The sequence below is a fragment of the Panicum virgatum genome, chromosome 8K (genome assembly GCF_016808335.1).
Source record: "Panicum virgatum strain AP13 chromosome 8K, P.virgatum_v5, whole genome shotgun sequence".
Classification (NCBI taxonomy): Eukaryota; Viridiplantae; Streptophyta; class Magnoliopsida; order Poales; family Poaceae; genus Panicum; species Panicum virgatum.
The window spans coordinates 23506157-23521721 of record NC_053143.1 but is presented as its reverse complement, the minus strand read 5'-3'; the positions used below and the strand labels follow the sequence as shown (position 1 = coordinate 23521721).

Sequence of the window (15565 nt, the reverse complement as noted above, 5' to 3'; positions counted from 1 at the left end):
GTTAGGCCTGTTAGTTTTAGGGGGTTTTGAGTTAGATATTAGCATTTGATTTCAAAGTTTGAATGGCTCAATTCAAACTTGAAATCCACACAATTTTCAAACAATGAAAATAAATTCAGCTGAGTTCAAATAAACATGGTAGATCCAATAAAAATCAAATAACTCCAAATGATTCACACTAACAATATTTATCCTTATATTTATTAGGCTTTAAATTCTAGGAATTTGGGAGGGAAAATGAAGCCAACCTTAAGCCTTTCTAACTATTTTCACTCCCACACAAATTTTTTTTGAAAACTCATATTTTTGGAGTTTATAACATTCCGTAAAAATTACAGGATGTTACAGCCAGCACTTTTTTTTGAAGCCTCTTATTTGGGTACAGCTGTAATTTCTGTTCAAACATGCACACAGGCATACCCTACACATGCACACCTCATGCACTCACACCCCACATGTACAAATAAACCTACAACTACACTTAGACTAACAAACTATGTCTATATTGAGATCACCGAATGACTCCGTAGGCAACGGGCGCATCGTATTCCCTATGTGGCTCCAAGCATGAGAGGCTGCAGAGTTTAAATGGGGAAGAACCCCGGTGAGAAACACCAGTGTCGAACTCAGGGTTCGAACGCTGGCAGGCAGGCTGCATACCAGCCGCACTGCACACCAGCAGCACTGCCAACAAAGCTAGCGCTCATTCTCGAATGCTAGCAGATTCTTCATCGCTAGCCTCACCAACCTGCTAAAGATGGATGTGATGATCAAGAAGCCGACAATGATTGATGAAGCGGTCGTCTTTGCCCGTGCTTATGAACAGCGCCTCGCCCTGGAGCCAGCACGGTGTCAGGGAGGTCACGAGCCTTTCAGGCCGCCCGGACATGTCGCTGCTCCCCCAGTGCCAGCCGGGTTCAATCCGACAGTGCTCGCCAAACCGCCAGGGGCAGACCACCTTGCTGCTCTCCCATGACGCCAGTTGACGGCCGCTGAAATGATGCAATGGCGCTCGGAAGGATTATGCTACAATTGTCCGAATAAATATTTTGCGGGACACAAGTGCAAGCACTTGCATGTTATTGAAATTGATCCAGAGGATGATGATCTTGCTGACTCTCCGGAGGATTCAGATGCACGAGCTCAACCTCTTTTATGCTCCCCCTAACCCGCAGCCGTCGGATGGCAAGACCCCATGCATTTCTCTACATGCGCTGATAGGCATTCAGCCCAATGAAGAGGTTTCCTATATGCGCATTTGGGTGTGTAGCGAAAATGGCCTCTCATGCCATATTTCAATATAATGTTTTGGCGATTGATGACACACACAACACTTGGACTAATGTGATTGTTAAGATGACTATTCTCAGGCTTTTAGGTTCAAGTGATGACAAAGAGAAGAGAGGCGTAGCAAGGCCCGAAGGACAAGAATCGAAGAGACTGTGAAGAAATTCAATACACCGGTTGAACCGACGTTAAGGAAAAGACACACGCCGGTGTAATTGTCCAGAAGCTGGAAACTGAAGATACACTCACCGGATTAACCGACGTTGAAGAAAATGCATACGTCGGTGCATTGCCAAACGAAGACCGATGAAAATACATACACCGGTTGAACCGACGATGCATCGGTCAATTGCATCGGTTCAGTTGTCCAGAGAGGTGGTTTTTGGAGGAATGTGAAGAAGTTACAATCACCGGTTAAACCGACGCTAATTTTACATACACCGGTTGATTGCATCGGTTAAACCGGCGATACACCGGTTAATTGCTAACGGCTAGTTTTTCACGTAGCAGTTTACATACACCGGTTAAACCGATGATGGCTTTTGGGGTACGTCGGATTAACCGGCGTTACACAGTTTTCTGGCAGCTTTTCTCCAACGGCTATATTTGCTTGTGCTGCCTATATATACCCCCAAGGCCGGGTCATTTGAGAGTGCTGGAGTTCAAGGAAGTATACAAGAGCTAAAGATCATCTCCAACCACCATAGAGCTTCATTGTACATCATATAGGCTTAAGCACACTTCTGAGAGTGCTTAGTGCTTGTTTAGGCTTAGTTCTTGAGAGAACTAGCTTGAGAGAAAGTCTTGCTGCGGCAAGCAACTTGTGTACTCGTCGTGTGACCCTCCGACTTGGTGTGGAGTGGCAACGACACTTTGTGCGGGGAAGGAGGCCCCTACTTGGTGTTAAAGCTCCAAGATAGTGAAGACGGTGCCGTGGTGACGCTTCGAGATAGACGGTGGCGGTGACCTCGTCTTTGTGACTTGGCGTCACTTAGCCTTTGCTTGTCAGGAGCCTTGGAGGCGTGACAAGACGGTGATCAAGTGAAGAGGCTCGGCATCCCACTTGTTCTTTGTGAGCAAGTGGCCGTGGACGTAGGGAGGGACTTTGGTGTCCTAACCGAACCACGTTAAATCGTGTGTCTTGGTGTCTTCACGGGAGTTTGCATATCCTCTCCCTTACCGCTTTACTTACCGCATTACGTTTCTGCATTTACTCTTTCTTGCTTACCTTTACTTTCCTAGTTAGTTTGATTAGGATTGGCTATAGGTTGCAAGTCTTTTGGGGTAAGTAGAGGGTAGCATAGATAAACCTTAGTCATAACTAGCATGTGTAGGACGTGTTAGGTTTATCTTATGCAATTAGATTGAGCCCTAGGATAGAAAAGCGATTAGCGACCCTATTCACCCCCTCCCCCTCTAGGGTCGAACAGGGTGTTCATTGGTTCCAGGCACCTGACTGCCTTGCTTGACTCGGGATCCTCAAAGAATTTCATAAACACTTGAGTAGCAGAAGAACTATGCATTCCCATTTATCCCGGTGATGCTCTGAATGTGAAAGTTGGCAATAGGGACATGGTGCATAGCCCAGGTCGGTTGGCAGAAGTTCAAGGAATGGTCGGCGGCGATTAATTTTGGTTCGAGCACTTCCCTTGGATCCCTCGATATGGTGATTTGAGTAAGTTGGATGAGTCAACTGGTGACATCCAATGGAATTTAAGGGAGCAGACCTTCGGTTTTCAAGTGGTCGACAAGAGGATCTTGTGGTGCAGCATTGACCGGCCGTCCCCCCTCGCCTTCCGATCCTTGGAGGCGCGACCTAGTGACCTGTTATCGGAGTTGCTTCAGGCTTTTGAGGGACTCTTCAGGGAACCCCACGACCTGCCGCCACAGAGGGCCACCGAACATCGAATTTGACTTAAGCCTAGCACAAACGTAGTTGCAGTCAGGCGTTACAGGTACACTCATCTTCAGAAAGACGAGCTTGAGCGCCAGTGTGGGACCTCCTCTGACAAGGAATCATTCGGGCCAGCACGTCAGTGTTCTCCTCTCCGGCGCTACTAGTCAAGAAACATGATGACTCCTGGCACCTCTGCATTGATTACCGGGCTCTCAACATTGCTACCATCAAGGATAAGTTCCCTATTCCTGTTGTCGAAGAGTTGCTTGATGAATTGCATGGTGCCAAGTTCTTACCAAACTGGACCTTCATTCGGGATACTATCAGGTGCACATGTGTTCGGGAGATGTGGAGAAGACAACTTTTCGCACCCACCAGGGCCTCTTTGAGTTTCTGGTGATGCCATTCGGTCTGACAAATGCACCTGCCACTTTTCAACCTTTGGTGAATTTGGTTTTAAGACCGTTCCTCAGGCACTTTGTGCTGGTTTTGTTCGACGATATCTTGATCTATAGAAAGTCATGGTCGGACCATTTTCTGCACATTCAGGCGGTGTTTGAAACATTATAGCAGCACCAGCTTTTCTGAAGAAGTCGAAGTGCTCCTTTGGGGAGCCTTCAGTGGGATACCTAGGCCATGTAATCTCGGCGCAGGGAGTGGCCATGGACGCAAGCAAGGTGCAGGCTATCTTGTCTTGGCCGCAGCCCAAGACAGTGCGTGCTCGAAGCTTCCTTGGCTTGGCTGGCTATTACCGTCGCTTTATTCGGAACTATGGTTTGATCGCTGCTCCGCTTACTAAATTACTGAAGAAGGAGGGTTTCTGCTGGACTGAGGAGGCAGTTGCGGCCTTCCACACCCTACAACAGCCGCTGTCCAGCGCACCGAATCTGCACTTACCGGATTTCACTACGCCTTTCAGCGTTGAATGCGATGCCTCCGGGTCGGGATTCGAAGCTGTGCTTCACCAAGGCAGCGGGGCCATTGCTTTTTTCAGCTGCACCATCGCGCACGACATGCCATGTACGAGCGAGAGCTCATTGGGCTAATACAAGCAGTCAAACACTGGCATCCTTATTTGTGGGGCTGCAAATTTGTTGTTCAGATAGACGATCACAATTTGAAATACCTGCTTGATCAACGCCTCTCCACGATACCGCAACATCATTGGGCCACTAAACTATTGGGGTATGACTTCCAAGTGGAGTTCAAACTGAGCGTCACCAACGTTGTGGCCGATCCTCTGTCTCGCAGGGATGAGGAGGATCCGGAGGTATGCACTGCCCTGTCTGTTCTATCCTTCTCTTTCTTTGATGAACTCCGGCAGCAGTTGGTGGCAGATCAGTCACTTCTAGAGATCAAGGCCAAGGCACAAGAAGGTGTCGATGGTTGACGTTTGATGGATCAACTGCTACTCAAGGATGGCAAGGTGTTTGTGCCAGCCTCGTATGATGTCATCCCCTCGCTGTTGGAATTTGCACATGGCTTGGGACACAAAGGTATACAAAAAAAAACCCCCTCCATTGTCTCCGCTCTGATTTTCACATTCCTAGGGATCGTCGGCTTGTTTTGGGGTATGTCAGGAACTGTGAGACCTATCAGCAGAATAAAACCGAGCACCTCAGACCGGGCGGGCTGCTACAATCTTTAGAAATTACATCAACAATTTTGTTTGACATAGCAATGGATTTCATTGAGGCTCTTCTGCAGGTGAATGGCAAGACAATCATTCTAATAGTGGTGGATCATTTTTGTAAGTACGCCCATTTCATTCCATTGGGTCATCCTTATACGGTTGCATCAGTGGCAAAAGCATTCTTCCTGGAGATTGTTCGGCTCCATGGATTGCCAGCATCCATAGTGAGCGATCAGGACCCGGTTTTTACAAGTGATTTTTGGAAGGAACTATTCCATCTTGCGGGTGTCAAGTTATAGTTCACCTCTGCCTTTCACCCTCAGTCCGATGGGCAGTCGGAGGCTACTAACAAGATCATTGCTATGTATCTGCGTTGTTTGATAGGTGACCGGCCTAGACAGTGGGTCCGCTAGCTTTTTTGGGCGGAGTTCTGCTACAATTCCTCTTATCAGGCATCCCTCAAAACCTCCCCTTTTAGGGTGGTTTATGGCCGTGACCCTACTATGTTGCGTGCTTATGTAGTTGGCGAAGCACGTTTGCCTGCAGTGAAGCAACAAATGCCGAAACAGGATGAATTCATCGCTAAAATCCGTGACCAACTTGACCAGGCCTAGCAGTATGCCAAAGTCCAGTATGACAAGAAGCATAGAGAGTTATCCTTTCGAGGTGGGTTAATGGGTTTGACTTCGCCTGCTCAACCGGCCAATGGCCTCTCTCGGAGTGCAAGGTCGTGGCAAGTTAGGGGCGCGATATTTCGGGCCTTACAAAGTGACAGAGAAGGTTGGTAAAGTGGCCTACCGCTTGGCCCTGCTGGTAGGAGCGCGTTTGCACAATGTTTTTCATGTGGGATTGCTCAAGCCCTTCCATGGCACTCCACCTGATGCGCCACCGCCATTTACCTAGATTTGTCCCTGTCCAACTCAGATTCTCAAGGGAAGGCTGGCTCGTGGACGTTATGAAGTGTTGGTGCAATGGCTTGATTAGGAGGCCTCCTCGGCTGCTGGGGTGTCGCTCGATAATTTCAAGCGCTTTTACCTAGATTTTCAGCTCGAGGACGAGCTGTTGCTCCATGATGGGAGAGGTGTTATGACCGGCAAGCAATATCAACGCCGCAAGAAGCAGGCCAAACAACCAGAGCAGACGGTGCAAGCCGAGGTGCAAGGCGAGGAACGTGGCTAATTTAGAAGATTTTAAGAAATATCTCAAGTTATTTTAGGGATGATTAACTATTTTCTTTTGAGAAAGTGTATGAGCTCTATATATGGGCTAATTGTAATCCAGAGAAAGCTAAGCAATGAAATCAGTCTAGTTTCCCTTCGGTCTCCTTGGTTAATCGATTCCTGCACCGACGGCTCCTCCTCGTCCTCGACGGCGAGGTCCCAGCCCTCGACCAGAAACGCACCACCACTACCACCTATGCACCAATCCTCCCTCCAACATCCCACCACATAACATATCAGGCTCTGTTTAGTTCGCAAAAAGTTTGAATTTTAGTATTGTAGCACATTTGTTATTATTTGACAATTAATGTCGAACCATAGACTAATTTGTCTTAAAAGATTCATCTCGTATGAAACAATTATACTGTGTAATTAGTTCTTATTTCAACTACATTTAATGCTACATGCATATGTCCGAAAATTCGATGCGACAGATACTGTAGATTTTTTTTTGAAACTAAACACGACCTCAGTTGAGAAATGCTGTCGTGCATTTGCTTTGTCGTCTACTTCAAAGCAGGAAAGTTCATCTCCATTGTTCTTCTGTTGGTGTTTCTTACTTTCTTCTATTTCGGTCCATGTACTGTTTCACGAATACAACTCACCTATATAATGGGTTTGTTTGGATCCTAAAGCTGTTTTTTTAGATATAGAGAATCTTATTATTTAGGAATATTAAATAAAGTCTATGCACAAAACTATTTGCAGAACCCCTAGACTATTTTGCATGACGAATCTAACGATGTATGTTAATTTACGATTAGCATTTAGTTACTATAGCATCACTGTAGTAAATTATGGATTAATTAGGTCCATTAGATTCGTCTCACAAAATAGCCTAGGAGTTATGGAATGGGTTTTGTCGGTAATCTATATCTAGTATTCCAAAATAGCAAGATTCTTCAAGGCTATTTTTTTAGCCGAAGGATCCAAACATGGCCAATGAAGATTATAATCGATCCAACAGAAAGACTAGTTTCTGGTAATCACTATCTTTATTATCGATTCTTAGTTTTTGATAATGACTGAGACTGGCCTAAGCGCCCTGCCCAAACCAAACGATTTTCCTACGCGTTTCCCGGTCTCACCGACCCTCTGTCGCTAGTGTCTTCCAGAAATGTCTCACCGACCCTCTGTTCTTTTACTCCGGCGGGGCCCATCGTAGCTCCCAGTACTTAGGATGGATTCGGATGTCTATTCGAATGTCAGATTTTTTGTCATTTTTCTTCGATTATGAACAAATAAGATGTAAAATTTACTATGTAAATTCATAGCCTTATAATTAACATTGATCTGGTAAAGATTCAAAAAAACTAAACCTCAAATTTATCATATATATTCTCAAATAATAGATATAAAAATTCGAATACGGATCGGATACGGATACGAATCTTTTTTCACCTTTTTAATTGTAGGGAGCAAATAATACATAAAAAAATTTATACAAAATTTTATTCTTATGTGTAATAATATGCTTGATATTATAAAAAAAGATTAGCATAAAATTTTAAATATATTTATTTTAAAATATCAAATTTGTTAGATCCATCCCTACCAGTACTTGGTCAGCTCCTCCCCATTCCGTTTCCGCCACCGCAGCAACAAACCCCCTCCTGGATTCCCCCCACCACCGGAGCGCGCCGCCACGCCGATGGCGTCCCAGTCGCCGCCGGAGGCAGCGCCGCCTCCCTCGGCGGGGTTGGAAAGCATGGAGGGCCTCGTCCTCGACACGGTCATTTCCAAGGCCGGGGCGCGCCCCGCCGCGGCGCTCGCCTGCGCCAGCACCCGCTTCCGCGCCGCCGTCGCCGACGAATCCCTCTGGCGCCGCTTCTGCGCAGAGGACCTGGGGCTCGACGCGCCCGTCGACCCCGACGGCCAGCAGCTCCCGTCGTTCCAGGTCAGCCGATCTTAGCTCTGGTTGATTGGTTTCTTTGTTAGAATTGCAGGAATCTTTCGGTTCAAAAAAAAAGAGAGAATTGCAGGAATCAAAGAGCGAGCGATCATTCTGCGTGACGCGGTTGTCGTTTCTTGTTTTCTTCATGCTGCTCGGTAATTGTGATAGGAACATTGGACGATTTTATTTTATTTGTAGGGGAGGGGGGGGGGGGGGGGGGGGTTGCTGGAATTGTAGAGCTCATTTCATACAGAGCGAGGAATCCATTTTCAAATTTAGAAGTGAGGGAGTGGATGAGAGTGGTGATGCTGCAGAGCTTGTCAATTTCTCATTTTGGATTTTTAGTTCTTCCATGGATGGGACAAGCACTTAGGACCTGTTTTGATAGCAGCTTTATCATTTTTAGAATGTAGACATGTAATTAGATTTGGGTTGTAATGTTTCACGTACAAGAATACATCGGGTTTGGAAGGCACGAGAATTGCATTAGCTTTGAAAATGATAGTGAAAAGGGTAATGTCAAAAATCACGGTGGTGCAATTATCTTCAAAGGACTACATCTTCCTCCTGTTGTGATGAACTACCCCGTTTACATTTTACAATAGTCTAAATCTATATGCAGCAAAGGTTATGATATCCTTGTTTAAAAGACGAAAAACTTGTTTATTCATTCTTCTCTTTGTATGAAAACAAATAAGCATTTACTATCTGCAACAAAAAGAACTTTATTTCTCGCAATGATGCCATTAGGATTGAAGGATCGAGTTCTAGACTTTTAGAATAATTCCGTCCTTGATTGTCCTTAAACGGAAGTTTCACCAGGTAGAGCAACATTTAGGGTGTCATGGCATATCCCCCCTTCCTATTATGTCGTGAAGAAGTTTTCCACTCATATTTCTAAAACCTACTTGGACTTCTCCTAATGTTATTAGTAGTACTTGTACCTCACTTTGGAGTGGGTCATTTTCCAGGACTTTATAATTGCAAGAGGACTCCTAATCTGTTAGTTGTACTTCAACCTCATTTTGGAGTGGGACATTTTCCACACCTTTATAATTGCAAGCACGTGAGCCCATAAACCAAATCCAATCAAAGTTATGCAAAGCTAGTCAAGCTTATTAAAACGATAAAACGACGAAACGAATAGAGGGTAGATTTTAACGAAACGATGGACGTTTTAACGTTTAAACGGACGTTTTAACGTTTAAACGTCGATTTCACAAGAGAAAACGTCGTGAAAACGTCGTGAAAACGTCGTTTTAATAACAGGGAAGCTAGTAGAATCAACTTGAAGAAAACTATTATTCTTTGGTGGCAGATTCTTGTGTAAATATACATGGAAGGAATTCGCAGGCCCCTAGGGAAAATATTTGAGGCTGTTAGAGAGGGAGTAGAATACTCTTTCGAAGTTGTGTGTGGGAATAATATGGTGCCATTCTTTTAGCTGTATCTAGGGTTTCATCTATGGCATTCATGAGACTAAACATTCTTATGTGGTTATCTCATGATCTTGGATGTGAATCAAGGGGCTATTGTGTGTATGGGATACTAGAGTATGACAATACATCTGTTCTTGTGTCATGACTTGATACTGTTACATCTTTTATACCTAATGCTGGTTTATTATACAACAACAACAACAACAACAACCAAGTATTTTAGTTCCAAGAAAGTTGGGGTGGCCAGAGATAAATCTGAAAGTGAGCCAGCATAAAAAAAGGGAAAGCCTATGCAAAATTTATTAAAGCATTACCAGTAGTGATATTTCTAGGTGTCTAAGGATTAACTCATTATGTTTCTAATTGTTCCTGCTGGTTTTCGTAAAGATTGAGTATTTGACTGGCTGACCATTACCACAAATTTCATGATGAAGTCGATCTTATTCCATTATATCTGTTGTTCATGTGGGGACTTATGCATTTTTACATGTGGTGTTGACTGTTGAGTTGAGTGAATATATTTCTTAATTGCATCCTCGTGAGCACTTGAACTTATTGCTCAGTGTTGCGTGATGTTCCTCAATCTTCTTACATGATAGATTCTCGGAAGCAAGATATTTAGGCTAAGCATCAGGATGCATTTTAGCTACCCAAACGAACATTTAAGGATATTGGACAAGCAGTAGTCACTTGACAACCTCTCATTCATGTTCTAAGGAGCATGCAAGTCATTAGGGTGGCAACGATATGCAATCTCCATGCTATATTTGTTGTCTGTTGTGAATGTTTGGTTTTTTGCACCCCTAATGTTTGTTCCACATCGTAGTAATTCTAAAGGAACAAGCCAGGGGAGAAATCATATGGTGTAGTTCTTAGTTCTAGACTTTGTTACTTATGAACCTGCAATTTTTTACTTATGTTGGCCCACAAAAAGGCGACATGTCCAGCAACTGAGTGTAGCAGAGATGCGGATGTTGCGGTGGTTTTGCGGGCACACAAGAAGGGATAGAGTCCGGAACGAAGTTATTCGAGAAAGGGTAGGGGTGGCACCAATTGAGGAGAAACTTACCCAACATCGGTTGAGATGGTTTGGACATATCAAATGAAGGCCTCCTGAGGCGCCGATGCGTAGTGGGGTTCTAAAGCGTGTCGATAAGGTAAAGAGGGGTAAAGGTAGACCTAAACTGACTTGGGACGAGTCGGTTAAGAGAGACCTTAAGGATTGGAATATCTCTGAAGAGGTAGCTTTGGATAGGAGTGCTTGGAGACTAGCTGGCGCGTGCCTGAACCGTGACCTTTGTGTCTTTTGGGTTTCATCTCTAGCCTACCCCAACTCGCTTGGGACAAAAGGCTATGTTGTTGTGTTTATCTGTGGTGTTATTTCTTCTTATATCTAGAATTTTAAATTCCAAACATCTGTTGGTGTCATTACATCAAACTTAAATCTCCTTTGTAGGTTGCGTATAAAGTGTGGTTGGAGTCTTTTGGCATGTACCCTTTACCTCTGGTAAAGAGAGTGAAAGAATTCTGGAGTTCAATGAAAATATGGTTGTCTGAAAACTTCCCTGACGCAGCCAAAACATTGTGCAAAGGTGTTACCGAAGCTCAACTAAAATCAGCAGAGGATGACCTTGGTTTCAAGCTTCCTATGCCCACAAAGCTGTTGTATCGCTTTTGCAATGCTCAGCTGCCTTTTAGTGAAAACCATGAAGTAAATAAACGCATTGCCACTCATGGAATAATTGGGGGCTATGCGTTTTATGATCATTGGGTAAATGTGCATTTATCACCACTTGAGCAAATAGTTGAAGAGACAACAGAGTTTTATCGTGAGTTCCCGGATGTCTTCAGTGGGCGCAAGCTCATTATAGTGGCGACTTCATGGTTTGATCCAAAAACATTTCTTCTGAATTGCTCAAATGGTGAACTTTATGTTGGCACAAACAACTTACCATTAGGAGAAATGCTGCCTTGTGTGCCTAAAGCATTGATAAAGCTAACTGATAATGATCTGCCCCAAGATGGATTACTTCTGTGGTTAGAAGAGCATCTCAGACGTTTACAGAATGGCATGATCAAAACCCGTATGCTGATGAAGTCAAGGTATATCAGCTTATATCCAGAAGCACCTCCATCATGCACTTCAGCTGTGACAAATGGTGTTAAGGTTGTATTCTTGTCTCCCTGCACAGTTACATAATCATTTAGTTGAACTTGAAGGTGTCATAACTTCCTCTACTTCATGCTTATACTTCAATGGCAACACATTTGGTTCATCTACCAAAATTATCTTTTGCACGTGTAGTGTGTGGACTAATTTTTTCTTCATATGCGCTAATTTTGTAACTGCAGCAGTATTGTATCATGTATACCATTCTCATGGTTTATCTCTTTTCAGCTTTGTTCTGACATATGTGTGATATCGATAGGTACGCGGATCTGCTGTCTTTGTACCAGAACATCCTGGGGACCCTCAGCGAAGTTGTATGTACACTTACTCAATTCGCCTGTCAGTTCCAGAGGCTTGCATGCTAGGTGGCGTGTACTATTCTTCATGCCAGCTTAATTCACGCCACTGGACCATTCGATCAAGGGACAGGGTTGTTTCTGATGTGAGGGGAGAAGGTGTTATTGGACAGGTATGGAGGAATCAGGAAAAACAAATCTACATTATTTATTGTTGAATGCTCAGGTACATTCGAAAGATAAAAATAGCTTATCCATCTAATGGGCTAGTCCTCTGCAGTATCCTGTGCTGTCACCAGGTCAGGATGAGTTTGTCTACGAGAGCTGCACGCCACTGGCCAAAGGGCCTGGATCTGTGGAGGGCTCTTTTTCGTTTGTGCCTGGCAAGTATGTTATGATTCTGCAGTAAGGTTATGTGGTTATATGACCTTACCTTTTTTGACCGGTTGGAGATCTATAATGATTCGTAGGCCTCACAGTGTTCATCATTTGTCCCTCTGTTTTCTTTTGCAAGGTTGAGCTGGCCTGAAGGGAAGCCGTTTGAGGTCATGGTGGCTCCGTTCCCTCTGGAGGTGCCTGAGTACATCTTCTAAAGACCGTCGCGAGAAATAATGTAATCTATGTGGTAGATGGTTCTCCCAGGTACTTAGCTTGGTGGACCAATGTTTGTCTCCTTGTTGGAGTAATGTAAAATATGGAACCGTGTGCTCGTTACTTGATATAGCAGTAGATACTAAACAACTATATGGCACTTTGTTCGGCCGCAATCAGTCACGTTGCCGTTGGGGAGAGAGCATCGAATGACACCTTCCCTTGGCTTGGCTCCACGCTGGAAAAAGGCAATACGGTAGGCGGCTCAGCTTCCAGCTTGTTGCCACGAGCTTCCCAATCGACTTCCAATTTGTTGCTCGCTTGCGTTCCTCATCAGATCATGGCCGCGGACATCGCGCCTCAACATTGGGAGACGAGGCTGAGCGCGGCAGAGGGAGGGGAGGCGGCCGCGGGCATCGTGGTGCAGGTCGGGAAGGAGGCGCGGCGGAGGGAAGACAACCGTGGGCGTCGTGGTGCAGGTCGGGAAGGAGGCGCGGCGGAGGGGAGACGGCCGTGGGCGACGTGGGGCTTGGCGGCCGGGTGGGGAGGCGACCGCAGCGCCGCGGGGCTGGGCCGGGCGGGCGACGGGCGCGCCTGTCCGCTTGCGCAGCAGTGGCCGCGTCTGGCCGTCGGCGGGTGTGGACGCCGATTGTAAATCCTCTGTTCCGTGTTCTTTGCATGAGGGTTGACTTGCACAATCTCATACCTCCTTCCGATCCTCTATTTGGTTAGATATTGAGGCCTAATTTTTTCATAAGTGTTATCATCCAGGGCCCTAATCCAGTGTTTGACACATCCTATTTCATATGTTGTGCAGGGCTGATCACTCCATGATGGTTGAAGCAGGCCAACGATTGCATCAGTGTTGCAGTGGGAAGTCAGACTGAAAAGGAGGCTGCAAAATTAATCTTTTGATGCTGAAATAACTGACAATGTTCAAGCTGAGATGAAAGCATAGTTCCTCTGAGTAAAGACTACTTTGTCAAGCAGATACAGTGACAATGTAGTTCCCTCTTGCTTAGAGCATCTCCAAGAGATCTTATATTTATGAATAGCTAAAATCCTAATTTAGCTATTATGTAAAACAAAATAGCTAGCGAAAAAGTGATGAAATCCAACAGTTTCTCCAAAATCCAAAAAGGGATGGCTAGCGCTCAGCGCTAGGCAAAGATGCCTAGCGGCTCCCTCTGGATAGAAAACGAGGATAGAAGACAAAGTAGATAGAGTTTCTATTGGATAGGGTTTTTTTGTCTTCTTTTTCTTTTTTAGAAAACTCACCCAAGATACAAAGAGCTCTTGGTGATGCTTTTATCACGGTGGCTTTCAGTTGACAGCATTGCAGTATCTTATTGTTTCTGTATGTTTTTTTAAAGTGAACCAAAGCTGTTAGTGTTGTTATTGTAAGATCAAGTTCTCAAATTGTACAATGTATGTATATGTTACAAAAGATAGATTATTCTGAGATTATAGCAAGTTTTGACAAATATGATTGCCTTGAGACATCAGCTCTCATGTTTATTGCTTAAAGATTTAGATAATAGGTTTCCTATACTGCTGTTGTTGGTTCATTGATTCAGATGTTAAATGACTGATGCCTATTGCTGCTGCTGATTTAGACAATAGGTTAAATATGTAGCTTCTCCATTGCAGTTTGAATGCCTATATGTCAGACTTGTTGCAATCCTTTAGATAAATTTGCAGCATTTAACCTGCAGCATGCATTCACACTCTAGCAGTCTTCAAAATGACTTGTCCAACTTTCAGTAGTTCAAAAAGTCTGAACTCAAATTGGTTTATATCCCTTAAGCAATGGATGAACTCAGCCCAATTGATTTAGTCAAGCAATGGATTAAACTCATCCCAAATGAGTTTAGTTAAGCAGAACCAAGTCAAGATGATATGGGTCACCCCTACGGATGATTAAACTAACCATCTTGGAAGTGGATCGGGTGATGAGAATAAACCAATCTAATTGAGTGATGGTTTCAGAAATATTCCAGTAATTAGACCAAAACATGCTTTGATTCCGGGGCCACGATCTGATGGGGAAGCCAATCGTGGCAACGAGCTGGAAGCTGAGCCGCCTACTGAACGAATCGGAGCCGTATTGCCTTTTTTTTCAGCGCGGAGCCAAGCCAAAGGGAAGGTGCCGTTTCATGCTCTCGCTCGTCCACGCAGCAAAGGCCCTGTTTGTTTGTAGTAGTACTAGTAGCACAAAAATTTTGACCAATAATTAGGGGTACTAAATAAAGGTAATTTACAAAACTAACTCCACAGACCTGTCCTACTTCGCGAGACGAACCTATACTGTAGCATCACTGTAGCCAATCATCGATTAATTACTATCATTAGATTCGTCGTGAAAAATTACACCCATCCGTGAAAAGATTTTACAAATAAACTTTGTTTAGTACTCCATGCATACAAGATTCTTTTCTCGAGAATTGTGTGCTATGCTACGCTGGGCAAAACCAAACACGGCCAAAGATCCAGACGGGGCCGCCCCGTGCGGGGTTTGCCCGCCTCCACAGAATTCTTTTTCCGGATAATTGGCCAATGGGTATGAATAATCTAATAGGTAAGCAATAAACCTACAAGTTGGGTGAGTTGAAATGAATCTCACATCAAGAGTCGGACTCTAGAAATAAAATATTACGTTTACACTATAAAATTTTATCAAAATTCACTGAAATTTGTTGAAAATGACTCAGTATTACTGACAGCTACTCTATGGAAAGCAGTATGGCCAGACCTATACATGAGCTCCACATAGAGTCGAACTCTGAAAATAAAACCTCGTGTTCACACTAAAATTTTATCGAAATTGACTGAAATTTAATGGAGATGGCTCAGTATGATTGGCAGCTACTCTGCGTAAAATAGTGTGGCTAGAACTATACGTGGGCCCCATATTTAGAGCCAAACCTGAAAATAAAACTACGTTCACACTATAAAAATTTATCAAAGTTGACTAAAAATTATTGGAGATGACTCAGTATAACCGGCAGCTACTATGTGCAAAACGGTGTAGGTACACAGATACGTGGGCCTCACATCAAGAGCGGAGCTATGGAGCATAGGAGAATATAAAAGAACTAACAAGTACGTGGGTAAAACAGGCATTATCCATATATATCT

At 44.2% G+C, this 15565-nt stretch overlaps 1 protein-coding gene across 4 annotated transcripts; it reads left to right on the top strand.

Moving 5' to 3' along the window:
• The first annotated feature begins 7607 nt into the window (after positions 1–7607).
• Positions 7608–12637, top strand: LOC120644244 (F-box protein SKIP16-like). 4 transcript variants are annotated; one of them, XR_005663537.1, is made up of 5 exons: positions 7608–7934; positions 10827–11537; positions 11800–12009; positions 12107–12223; positions 12351–12637. XR_005663537.1 is itself a non-coding variant. In XM_039920824.1 (5 exons), exons 1-4 carry the CDS (start codon positions 7689–7691, stop codon positions 12243–12245), a joined length of 1296 nt encoding a protein of 431 aa, XP_039776758.1. In that variant the 5' UTR covers positions 7609–7688; the 3' UTR covers position 12246; positions 12351–12637. The 4 variants fall into 4 exon arrangements, 2 of the variants coding, with proteins under 2 accessions (XP_039776758.1, XP_039776757.1); XR_005663538.1 differs by having other exon boundaries at positions 12107–12246; XM_039920824.1 differs by having other exon boundaries at positions 7609–7934; positions 12117–12246.
• Positions 12638–15565: the final 2928 nt, after the last annotated feature.